Consider the following 13,660-nt stretch of genomic DNA (forward strand, 5'->3'; position numbering starts at 1 on the left):
TGTTCCTATATTAATGTATGAATCGGAATGTTGGACGATCACTAAGAGACAAGAACAAAGATTGGAAGCAGTAGAGATGAGATTTATAAGAAATATAGCAGGATATACTCTACTAGATAAAAAACGAAATGAAGATATAAGAAAAGAATTAAATATTTTCAAACTCACTGATCGAATAGTTAATTATAGGAACGCCTGGAAACAACATATTGATAGAATGCCAGAAGAAAGATTTCCAAAACTGTTGTTAAATTATAGACCTCATGGAAAGAAGGTCACACAGAAGATGGTCTGAACAATTTCAACAATTCTAGCTTTCATGAAACCGGAACGTGCCTATGGCTTAATCCTTGTATGGTGATGATGATAATAATATTAATACATAATACTACAACAATTAATAGATAAACAATTTACACAATTATACAATTTAAAGTGATATTCGGTTTTCGGAGATGATTTTATCTTTTCATGTGATTAAACAAATAAATATTTAGATTATCTCATGAATAATAAACTATTTAGGCAAACCAATGAATTTAATGTTACCAGAGAAAAAACATTTTAAAGTTTATGATGATGATGATGATTATTATTATTACTATTATTATTAGGCTACTATTATTATAATATCATTATTACTATTATTATATTATTACTATTATTATAATATTATTATTACTATTATTATGATATTATTATTACTATTATTATATTATTAATAGTACTAATTATTATTATTATTATTATTATTATTATTATTATTATTGGCGGCCGGGTAGCTCAGTTGGTAGAGCAGCTGGCTACGGACTGGAAGGTCCGGGGTTCGATCCCAGGTGGTGACAGGATTTTTTTCTCGTTGCCAAACTTTCAGAACGGCCCCGAGGTTCACTCAGCCTCCTATAAAATTGAGTACCGGGTCTTTCCCGGGGGAAAAAGGCGGTCAGAGCGTGGTGCCGACCACACCACCTCATTCTAGTGCCGAGGTCATGGAAAGCATGGGGCTCTACCTCCATGCCCCCCAAATGCCTTCATGGCATGTTACGGGGATACCTTTAGCTTTTATTATTATTATTATTATTATTATTATTATTATTATTATTATTATTTCAGTACATAGCATTGTGGTTTTACTTGATTTGGTAATATATGGTAACAGTTGGCAACATTTAAAAGACGGCCATAATTTTATTAGCTTTTTAGGAACTAATCTTACGTGAACCGTACTATAGTTTTGGATATTATTGTTGTTTGTTGATGACATTGAGGTTAAGGCGGACGTGTGATTGTTCTGACCGTGCCGCAAGAGTGTGTGAGAGAGAACGGCGCGAAACAAAAGCCAAACAAACGGAAGTCATAACAGAAGAAGGAAGACGACCGTCCGTAATGAATGTAGGTTAGGAGACCTCGTGTCAAAATGTGGTACAGTGCCCTGGGCGATAAAACGCCTTTATAACAGCTTCCAAAAATATCCAGGTTATTAAGGAGAACAAGTTGGACTTATTGAATTTGAAAGTAATCACTCCCGGTCGGTTTCCTCGATACCGTTCCACATTTCTGAAAGTTTGCAAAGGTGAAATTCTTTCTTTTAATTGCAGCGTTTTAGCAATTTTGTGTTATCGGCAAACCTATGCATGACTACAGGTGGGGCGTTTGTAAACGAGTGCTTGCAAGTAATAGACCTGTAAACTAGCAATTAACGCGTAAGTGTAGTAAATGACTCTCACGTAGCTCAAATACCAGCACTTCCGCCTACTAACTTAATGGTCACGGGTTCTATTCCCAGCAAGAAAATGTGTATTACACAGAATTGTTTATTTGAAGGTAATATATAAATCACACACTTCATTTAGTGTTGTGCCCAAAGGCAGATCTTTCACTGCAAACCCAGCTTTTTCCAATCTTTCCTATTTTCTGTCTTCCTCTTCGTTTCCTCATATGATCCATATAACTTAATGTCGTCTATCATCTGATATCTTATCCCGTTCATCATTCCTTCCAGTGCATCCTTTAGTAGGCAGTTTCTTCTCAGCCACTGACCCAACCAATTCCTTTACTTCTTCCTGATCAGTTTCAGCATCATTCTTTCTTTACCCACCCTTTCCAACACAGCTTCATTTCTTATTCTGTCTGGCCACTTCACACGTTCCATTCTTCTTCATATCCACATTTCAAATGCTTCACTTCGTCGTGAAGTCCATGTTGCTGCCCCATACAGTGCCACACTCTTTACAAAGCACTTCAATAGTGTCTTCCTTAGTTATTTTCCCAGAAGATACTCCTTTTTCTATTAAAAGCTTCCTTGGCCATTGCTATCCTCCTTTTGACTTCCTGGCAGCAGCTCATGTTACTGCTTATAGTACAGTAGTGTAAAAAAAACCGGACCGACCCTTGTAGCTGATTTCAGAGCCTTTTTCACTCCAGAGCACGATAGACTGACAACTAAGGCTTTCGTAGTTCGAATCCTGACTGGGAAGGAAACTTTTTTTGTTCCTTATTCAAATTTATCCCCATTACTTTTCGATTGCTGGTAAAATTCATGTTGTGAGAATAATAAGTTAATTAAGTAGTAAAATATCGCTTCAATCGAAAAGTATTGGGAATAAATTTGAATAAGGAACAAAAAAAAAAAAAAAAAAAAGATTCCCCCCAGGCAGGATTCGAACCACGAAAGTCTTAGTTACCAGTCCATCGTGCTCTGGAGTGAACAAGGCTCTGAAATCAGCTACAAGGGTCGGTCCGATTTTTTTTACCACTACTTACATCCCAAGTACCTGAAGCTGTCCACTTGCTCTACTGCCTCATTTATAATTTGCAAGTTTATCTTCTGTATTTTTCTTCCTATGACCATGCTCTTCGTCTTTTGCATTTGTCTTCATCCCATACGTACGTAAATACATACATACATACATACATACATACATACATGCATGCATGCATACATACATACATACATACATACATACATACATACATACATACATACATACATACATACATACCAGAATAATCCTTCCTTTCTTTACCTATGCAGCTGAGATTTGAACTTTAATAAAACGTAAAGAATCTACTGTAAGTTGGTAGTGTTTGAAAGAAAGGTGTTGAGGAAAATATAATATTAGCCTAGAACGAAGAATCAGAAGAAATAAAGATATTGTATAACTTGTGTTGGATAAGCCCGTAGCCAGGCTCATTATGAGCGTAATATGGATCCACCTGTGGTGCACTCTGGATAGTGTCTGACGAACTAAGTGATTACAATTCTCGGTCCTAGCGACATCTGTGAGCCATACTTGTACAGTCGAGGCGAATAACGGCAAGTTAAGGATCGTGCAGTATGTATATTGTATATACGTATCCCGACGCAATTTTATTGAAACAATACTCGTAAAGGCAAGATAATTTAAAGGGCAGGTCATATGATGAGAGCTCCACCAAGAAGGAAAATTAGGAAAGTCGTAGAAGAAAAACTGTCGGGTAGAAGAACATTGGGAAGACTGTATATGAGATATTTAAACTGTATAGGAAAAAATTTACTAATAATGAGCATAATCGATATTGGATAGACTAATCTGATATAATACTGTTTGCAGAAAAAAGACTTCACGGCTTATTATTATTATTATTATTATTATTATTATTATTATTGTTGTTGTTGTTGTATACGAGTAGTACAGCCTACATGACCATGTGTTTGTTCGCAGGGATGCCGGTGTGATGCTCCCTTGGTGGACTCTGCGTCGCTACCCCTGGAGCACCGCGCGGTGTACGGCCCTCCCAGTCACCTGCCTCCGCCGCCAGCGTATGGACCACCTCACGGGGGCGGAGGGGACGACTCGTGGCCGCTGGCGACGCCCGACATGCCGCAGATCAAGCATCTGCAAGTGCAGTGCGAGAAGACCAACATGCGGGTCAACATAGAGTTCGACCGACCCTTCTACGGCATGATCTTCTCCAAAGGTGGGACGAGGACCGAACACGGATCCCTCACTCGCTCTTCTACCACCACTCTGTCCATCATCGCCACAAAAATCTTTTATCATCAGTTAACATCACCATCAGCTACACGCTTCCAAAATCATGCATGCCACGCTTTCCACAGAATTTGCGACATTCATACATTAGTAATAAGCTTTCAAACGTGACTGCTTTGCTATTCTCTTTCTGTCTTTTAATTCTGTCTATCCATTCCCTTCTAGGCCTACAACTATTCTTCTTATATAGGATGAAAAAAACATGACATCAGCCAACTGCGATTCTGTCCGCTCTCTCGGTCCAGACTCGAAGCAAACGCTATGCAGCTTTATTATTACTTTAGTTCATAAATTAAAAACCTAAGATAGTTCTTACCAAATGTCATCTCTTTTTTTCCGCCTTCCTTTTATTTTTCTTCTCTCTTTTTTCGCCTTCCTATCTTCCGTTCATTTTTTTTTTATAAATAATTGAGGATTACAGGATAAACGCGGGTAGAGTCACTGAGAGACGATTTTTCAGTAGAGAATCTTAAAGGTTTAGAGCGAAAGTTCTGTGGTCATTTCATGAAAATTTGATTTCGTCGTACAGACATCAAGAAAGCCTTGTACTCTATTTGATTTTGCAGATTTCTTCTTAGATCCAGATAGACGTGCATGATATTCTAGAAAACAGAATATTTTTAATTACTTTAAAACAAGTGATCATGCAGTATATTCTATGTGTATTTACCACAAGGTGGTATAGGTAATATTATTTTTGACAAAAAGTTAACTTTCCCCTTTTTTCTCCTGCAACCCTCATTTATTATTAATTTTATATAATAAAATGTCACAGTATTTATCAAAATGTCCTCTGCTCCTTTCCTTCCTTCTTTTCTTTATATTCTTTATGTGCATTTATTAAAAGCTTATTTAATATACTGACAGGTTTTTTTCCTACCCGCGGGGAATTCACTCTCCCATCTAGCGGACGAGAACGCTGTGATTTCCGCCACAAAAAAGCAGCACTGGACTGTATCATATTGCTTCCATGTAGTGCTAATAAGGCGTACTGTTCACCTGCCCGCCTATTACTGCTTCCGCATGGCGGGAACCACAGCGTTATCGTCCGATAGACGGGAGAATGAATTCCCCGCGGGTAGGGAAAAATCCTTTCTATACTGCATTATCTTAGTGTCTTTTATCAAAATTTCACATCACCTATTCGTCATTACTTCCCTCTTTGTTTCTGTCTCTTTTTACATTCTTGTGCATATATTTTTTATTTCCTTTCCTTAAATGAAATGTCATGGTGGTATTTCTCTTCTTGTGCCCTCTTTCTGTTTCTTACTTAAGAATTTTAGAAGTAAATCTATTTTATAAAATGTAATATCGGGATGGCATTTATCACAATTTTACGCTTACTTTCTTTTTTCTCCTTTATCACACTCCTTATGTAGATATATTATTTATTTATTTCATGAAATGAAATATTGCGATGTTATTCATCAACATTTTACTTAATTCTTTCTTCCTTGTTGTTTCTTTGTCTATTCTCTTCTACCTTGCAGTGTCGGAGTTATTTATTCATTTAATCCTACACCAGAATTCATGGTGGAACTCTCATGGTATCTGACGTAATGTAAAACATTCTAATGACAGAAGACAACATCAATGCTCTACCACAGTCTAGTATATACAGTCGCGAAGCTCAATACGTAGTAAATATGCAAACATTAGATAGTTGTTCACCACTAGGATCGTTAATATCGCCTCATTACAGGCAATGCAAAATAGTACCGTCACAGTCTATTGTTTCTAGCACCCTCAAAACTCAAGCTTCGTGACTGTATATAGTAGACTGTGCCCTACTCGGGATTGATACATATGATTAAGGCTTCTACTAAGCTTCAAAGCTACACATTATGCACGACTGGTGGCTTTTATATACACTAGGACACATTTATAAAAAGATCAGTCTCTAGAAGCTGTAATCTTGCACGCGCATGCGCCTTGGTATCAAGTCTCTCACTTGAATCTTGCGAACTCTTTTCTGTGCTTGACAAACAGATCATCACCCACACTCATTCGCCTCTCGGCGCGACCACAGCAGTTGATATGACGTGATTGAATGCACGTGTGTGTTGCAGGGTTTTACAGTGACCCCCATTGCGTTCACTTGAAGCCTGGCACTGGACATCTTAGCGCCACCTTCGAGATCTATCTCAACAGTTGCGGCATGTCTTCGTCTGCGAACCACAACGCTGCTGGGGCGTACGGGGCGCCAACTCCCAGCGGCAGCTACGTGGAGAACACTATCATCATCCAGTATGACCCCTACGTGCAAGAGGTCTGGGATCAGGCCCGGAAACTGCGCTGCACATGGTGAGTTCGTCATTCGGTCGCGGTTTGGCTTCGACTTCTCCATGCAGAAACTAAATCAACATCACTCTTATATATGTGTCAACGCGAAAACTATAATCAACAATATGCCCATAAACAGGTTCAGAATTTTAACTATCCACGTCAGTTATCGTAACGATAATAACCTGATACAAAAGATAAATAAATTTCTACATATCTGTGGCACTATGAAACGCACATTGAAAAACAAAACAAGGAGACGTACTACGATAACATTTTATAAAGTTGTGGCAAAAATTACATTCTTAACATTTATTGCTGGATGTTCCCTCAAAGATGATGTACGAAGTAGTACAATTAGAGAGCAACTCAATATATTCAATTTAAGTAATATAATATTAGAGAACAAACAAAACTGGTTCCATCACATTACTCGTATGACAGAAGACAGACCAACGAAACAAATGTTGCACTACCATTCAAAACGAAAATGTGACTTAGGAAAACCTTTGAGGCGAAACAGATCTAAATGGACTATCTTGATAGATGATGATGATGATGATGATGATGATGATGATGTGTCATAAGTAGAGTCCTGCTTTTGTTACTTTGAGTACAAGGTAGATGCACATAGATCAAATAGCTTCACTTGCAAAGGACTGTCTGCCCTCTCTGGTTCGTGTGTTTACATCTGTTTATTCGTACAGGGCAGTATAGACACTGAACAATGAGAATGCTACTCACGTACAAAATATGCTGTCATGTGTATTTAATAATAAACAAAATATTTATTTAAAGCCAATGCTAATTATTTCTCACCTATTTACAGAGTTATTAATATTTAAATTGCACTTGTTAAAATAAATAGATATATTTTATCAAAACGAAATGAGTTTAGAAGTAAATAATATGCTAATTTATTGAAAGGATTCAAATTTTAATATTCACACTTAAAAATGAGTCAATATTGAAATATATTTAGGCTCTGATGTCCCAAATTCTGTTCATTTAGAAATGTTTGTAGATTGTTTTTATCTCCATGTATTACCGTTTCTAATGCCACATTACAAAAATTAATTATGAATAGGCCTACTTGTTTTATTCGTGAACTGGACATAGCCTGTATATATACACATCTGTAAATAAGTATACAAATAAATGATGGAAATTACAATAATACAATAAATCACAATAAAAACAAAATTATTTACACTGACTACTCGCTTTACGAGTCTCTATACATTACAACGAGTGACTGTAAACGTTTTAAGTGTTTCAAAAGAAAAATTCCTCATTCTTTCTGATAAAATAGGCTTTCTTCTTTCTTAATGAAGTGCTCGCTGTCAAATTATTCTATTGGAGCACTCATTTCCTTTGTTTTGACATGTTCACTGAACAGCAGCACACCTGAAGTGTGTACGCTGCGCTATACTCCGTACATACTTACATTGATGTGCGTTGTTCGGAGGTTTTAAGCAACCAAACGCAGGACTCTAGTCATAAGTAAGGATGTACCTATTTTATATGGCATTGTTTTTTTTTACTATTATATGCCACTAATTTTACTGTAATATAAATCTGATTTTCTATATGAATTTGAAACACAACTTTCGACAGAGAAAGAGAGAGGTATGGGTGGTAGAAAAGAGAAGGGGAAAGAGAGAGCGAGCCTCCTCATTCTGGCAAGATAATAAATCTTATACTCACTTGAAGTGTGTCACAGTTATGTTCGTTAGTTTGCAGAAGTGACATACTGTTGCAGGTACGACTTCTACGAGAAGGCGGTGACCTTCCGGCCCTTCCAGGTGGACATGCTTCACGCCGTCACTGCCAACTTCCTGGGAGACAACCTGCAGTGTTGGATGCAGATCCAGGTCGGCAAGGGCCCTTGGGCCTCCGAGGTGTCGGGCATCGTCAAGATAGGTCAGACGATGACGATGGTGCTTGCCATCAAGGATGACGAAAACAAGTTCGACATGCTGGTGCGCAACTGCGTGGCACACGACGGAAAACGCGCCCCCATTCAGCTGGTCGACCAGTACGGCTGCGTAGTGAGGCCCAAGATCATGAGCAAGTTCCAGAAGATCAAGAACTTCGGACCGTCTGCCTCGGTTGTCAGTTTCGCCTACTTCCAGGCCTTCAAGTTCCCAGATTCTATGAACGTGCACTTCCAATGTGTGATCCAGGTGTGTAGGTACCATTGTCCGGAGCCTAAATGCGGTGGTGATTTTGGCGTCCATGTGCCGGGGCTCAGCGGTGATTACGGTGCTCCCTCCGCGGCTCTGGGTGGAGAATACGGAGCTCCGCCCCTCAGCGAGTACGGCGCCCCGGCCGCCTTCCCTGACCCCCGTCACCCGTCAGGGCCTGCCGGTGCCTTTTCTGAGCAGAAGCCAGAAGTACTTCCGGCGCCCTCCACGTCATCAAGCCCAGAGCCTTCGTCCCCGGCACCCCTCAGCAACGAGATCCACCTGCCGCCACCTCCACTGCCCGGCCATCAGAACGCGTACACCACCGTGAAGCGGAAGGGCGGCGTCGCTGACGAGGCAGAGGGCAACCTGGCGACTCTCGGCGGACGCCCGAGGTCCGTAGAAGTGGAGCTGCAAGGCGCTAGACGTCGACGCGGCGCCGTGTACAAGCGCGAGGCACAGGAGATGACGGACGTCAACACGAGTCGAGTGATCCAGGTCGTGGCTCCGGGTGACGTCAACTTCGCACTCAACGGGGCGTCGGGTAACGAGACGGTGGTCATCCAGTCGACGACCGGACCTGGCCCAGACGGAGAACACATCTGCATGTCCGTCCCCAGCTTCGTCGGAGGCCTCGTGATGCTGCTGCTTGTACTGGTCGTCGCTTGTCTCGTTGCGGCGTTCCTCTTCGTCAGGGTCCGTGCCATCGATCGCAAGGGCGCTACCACCACGTTTGTACCCCATGGGTACGACAATGCGGAGTTCGTAAAAGTGGCCAACTGAAGGCCCGCATTCCTGACACACAACGGCTTTATGTAAACTTGGTTTGCTTCCAATTGTCATGACTCGCAAATCAGGAAAAAGATCTGGCAAGTTCTAATTTTCCGTCTTTTCCATTGCAGAAGTGTATAACATAACAGTTATTTCATTCTTAACTTCAATACATAACTGATTACAGTAAGAAAGCAATATGAAGTCAGGAGAAACAGGTGGCCGTCCTTGTAAAATAGCTTGCGTAAAGAGACTTAGAAGTAAACTGCTGAAAAAATGTAGTAAAAATAATTGAATATTTGGTGTGATCATAAAAATATATCCAACAGAAGTTAATTTCTGAATATAAATTACTGACGGCGAGAATTAAATCAGTTATTTTATTTTTTAAGTTTCAGTCAGTCCATCGTTATCTAGAATAGTCCATATTGTTTTGCTGTTAAGCCATGCACCAGTATTAGAAATCTATTAATCTCTATTCTCCCTATAGATAACCTATATCTGCAATTTCTTGCTGCTTGGGTTCTGTCAAGAATATCTTACTGGTTTTATATCCTAACTTCTCATGTCTACTACAGATCATTAATCTACTCTGCTTTCAATCAATGCATTGTTTTCTGGAACGGCCCACATTTTCTTGCTATAAAATCTATTGTTATCCATTCTGTGTAAATATTTAATCTCTATCAGTAACTTTCTACGACCTCAACTGTAGCAATAATCTTTGGCTCCTTTCTTACTACTATAGTTAAGAAATTTATCAATATTGTACTACAGACAAATTTTTGGAAATTCCATTTTTTGTTGCTTTTGTTCTTTAACTACTGAAGTGCTACAACAGTACAACAAGTTAAGCATTTCAACTGTATTGCTTTCGTAATTTTCTTGCTTTTGAGCTACATTATTGTCAATTTTATATTCATTATATTTTTATGATGCTTGATCGGTCTTTTTCCTGAACCCCCAAATGTGTACTAGAGTGACAGCACAGACACTGGGAAATACGCGAGATCACTTGTATGATGCAACTTTGTTTATGTCAAGCCGTAATTATATGCGACACCCGTTATGAGAACGGTTGACTTTAGTTGCCAACAATACTTGAAATGCCGGTCCAATTCATTCTGATATTTGGACTGCTTTATGAGACTTTTTTTTTTTGGAAGTGTTACCAACTGAAGAAGAAGAGGATGGTTTCACTCGAGCATGCAACTCCTTGTATGGTTAGTATTTTAACCAAAAGAGTGATGTTGCTGGAAAGTGAGAGAGGTCATCTATCAGCATTAAGTCAAAAGCTAGGTTATGTGTTATCTAAAATATCTCAAAGTCAGTTACATTTTATCATTATTTAAGACAGATAAACTGATTTTAAGATATAGAGCGAAAATTGAAGAGGCTCAAATAAATGTATTAAGTATAATTAAACGAAAGAAACAATATGACGTCATCCATATCTTGTAATGATAATGGTAACAGTAAAATATAGTTTTAAGAACGAACGAATCAACGTGAATTCCCAACTTCAGTTGTTTACAGTCATGTTTAATTAGGGATGAAACATCTAACATCTGATATCAGGACAATTAACAGCTTCCGTCCACAAAGTTAATTATGTTTAGAATAAATTATATAAATAAACACCATTTTTAGCTATGACTTACAAAAACTCTCACTGCTAACCACCAAAAAGTTTTTTATCATCATTCCACCAATATCCTTCAGGTTGCTGAAGGTTCAGATCCATGCTCAGATTGTGTTTGAATCAAATTTTAGTAAATTGTAGCATTTTTCTACACTGATCTAAGCATGGGACTGAAAAATACTCTAAGCCCCCTTTATATGGCTTTTGGATATGTTCTTATGAGGCACTGCACCACCATGGCCTCCTTTGATTTACACAAGAAGCAAACTTAGTTCTGTGAACTAATGATAAGGTATATGCCTGTAATTATTTTGAGAACTTGGAAGCTTTAATGTTTTTTGTCGTAACATCAGAGTAGTCCGTGGTTTTATGAGTGCCAATGTAAATAGAGTGAAAGATAGTGATGTAGTACCATAGAAAGTATTATGGTGACTAGCTAGTGTATGGTAAATTTGTGTGTACTGTCAACAAACTCGCAGAGAAATTCAAAATTCCAGTTGATTTGAAAATAAAGTTAGACTTTCTTGCAATAGCATACATTTTTTTTTTTTAAGTTCTAACATTTCATTTTAGCTAATTATATATTTATGATATTTACGTTCATTATTATTTATATATAGTACTTTTTGAAATATTGACATTTATGGTCGAAAGGTACCATAGTTTCATGAGTTCGAACAAAGAGGAGGGTAATGGAGTTTTAAGTACTATACCGGTACCTACTTTTAAAATTTTTGGAAACTAAATCCAGTCCCTATGGGTCCCATGTTGTAAATTTGTAGTCCATAAAATAACTCTGCACCTTCAGGCCTCCGACTCAGGAATGAAACTGAAAATCCAAGGTCAAAATTTACCAAATTCTAATGCATTAGTAATAAGTCTTTCAAATACTACACTTATAGTTTACTAATTGTATGTGAGCTGTATTAGAACTGTGTTAGGTTATGTAGCCACAAAATACAAAACTAATGTGTTCTTTGCTTCTGACACTGATTTAAAATCAAACTTTATCTACCTTTTGAATTTCTCTGCGGGTGCAATGTCGGCAGTTGACTCTAGTTTGATAATGGTATACTTTATCTAGGGGGGGGGGGATACAAGAAATTATATATATATATAGGGGGCTTTGATGTCCATATATGTTCATATTCATCACTTTTCTTTCACCATTTTAATTTATCTATTAATTTATATACAACTCACACTAGATATCTCCATGCTCACCAAACCATGTAACTTAATCTACATTCTGAAGAAAGAAGGGCCTGTCTCGTATTATTTTTGTAGAAGTATTCGCTAATGTGTGTATTTCTGTGTTACCTTCTCCATTCATGTGAAGAAGTTTAGTATATAAATGGACATGAACGTGGAATATGACTTTGGTGTTGAATAATTTTTATGTTTATAGTTGATTACTATATTGCAAAGTATCGAAAGAAAAGCAGTGGAGTGCTTATAGAATTTAGAGTATTATATAGAGGCATGGCTCTCTTTCTTCTGAATAAGTGAAACATCAAAAATCTTTTTATTTATAAATTGTAGTAGCTAAGTATACTTTCCTTATTTTATAGTAATTTATGTTATTTTTTTATTTTGAGACTTATCACAGATTTCCGTAAGACTGGTCTATATTTAAGTACCACTATGTGCACATTTATTTGAATAATTTGGAACAGATTTTTACAAATTTCTAATTTCTTCTTTTTTTATTTTTTTATTTTTACGTATTTTAGCAAGTGTCTTTTAGTTTAGAGTAACCTTTTTGTCTCGTATCTTCTACATTTTGTAATAAAATATTTTCTGTGTTTTCATGAAGATGTTAATACTTTCGTACTATAAGAAAACAAACATCTGCTGCCGCATTGTGTACATAATCACTCAGGAATGTGATAAAACTGTATTAAATATTTGTTTACCATCAAATAATTCTGGTATTATTTCATAAAATCCACATTTCGTACATTTAATTTATTTGTGTGAATATTAGAATACATTTTGAAGTACCAGTAAGCGTTTCCAATATTAGGCATATGTTTATACTTCGGTATAACATTAAGAGCCTTATCTGGTAAGATAAATTGTCATTCAAGAATTATTTTTTTGTGCCAGTTGATCTAATTTAAAGTCATACATATAACCATCCGAATAATTATAATGATAACGATAATAATAATAATAATGACAATAATAATAATAATAATAATAATAATAATAATAATAATAATAATAATGATGAGAAAAATAGAAGACGTGGGCAAAAAGACTAAAACTCGTTGCCATTAAACCTGATGCAGTGCATGTACACCAGAGATTTCTGTTCTTACTTGGTCGGATGTAATGAGGTCACTATACTGGTTTTACCAGAAGATCGTGTGACAATTTCAACCTAACAACGTCTGCTAAGATGAATTCAAATCCTTGTCTTGAAATCTTAGACAGCACATTACGTAATATAATTAAACGTCTCTTATTTGGGAATTGAGAAAATCACCTTTCAAGAATCATAAATTTAACGGCCCAAAGATATTGCAAATATAATATATCCCAAGATTTTTTTATTACAGAAACACAAAACTATTGGTTTGCAATGAAATAGTTATATAAAATAATAAGTACGTTGCTTGTGTACAGGTTGTTTAATAATAATAATAATAATAATAATAATAATAATAATAATAATAATAATAATAGTAATAATAATAATAATAATATCCTCATCATCATCAATATATTATCCTGTATGT

The 13,660-nt window shown here is 37.1% G+C and overlaps 1 protein-coding gene across 5 annotated transcripts in view; it reads left to right on the plus strand.

Moving 5' to 3' along the window:
• Positions 1–12,842, plus strand: part of dyl (dusky-like) — a 205,429-nt gene extending 192,587 nt beyond the window's left edge. For all 5 annotated transcript variants that reach the window (XM_069817811.1, XM_069817810.1, XM_069817812.1 and 2 more), the window contains 3 exons: positions 3,705–3,960; positions 6,104–6,338; positions 8,080–12,842. In XM_069817811.1, the coding sequence (XP_069673912.1) occupies positions 3,705–3,960; positions 6,104–6,338; positions 8,080–9,286 (1,698 nt within the window). In that variant the 3' untranslated portion in view covers positions 9,287–12,842. The remainder of the gene's footprint in view (positions 1–3,704; positions 3,961–6,103; positions 6,339–8,079) is intronic.
• Positions 12,843–13,660: the final 818 nt, after the last annotated feature.

The sequence above is a fragment of the Periplaneta americana genome, chromosome 2, assembly GCF_040183065.1.
Source record: "Periplaneta americana isolate PAMFEO1 chromosome 2, P.americana_PAMFEO1_priV1, whole genome shotgun sequence".
NCBI lineage: Eukaryota > Metazoa > Arthropoda > Insecta > Blattodea > Blattidae > Periplaneta > Periplaneta americana.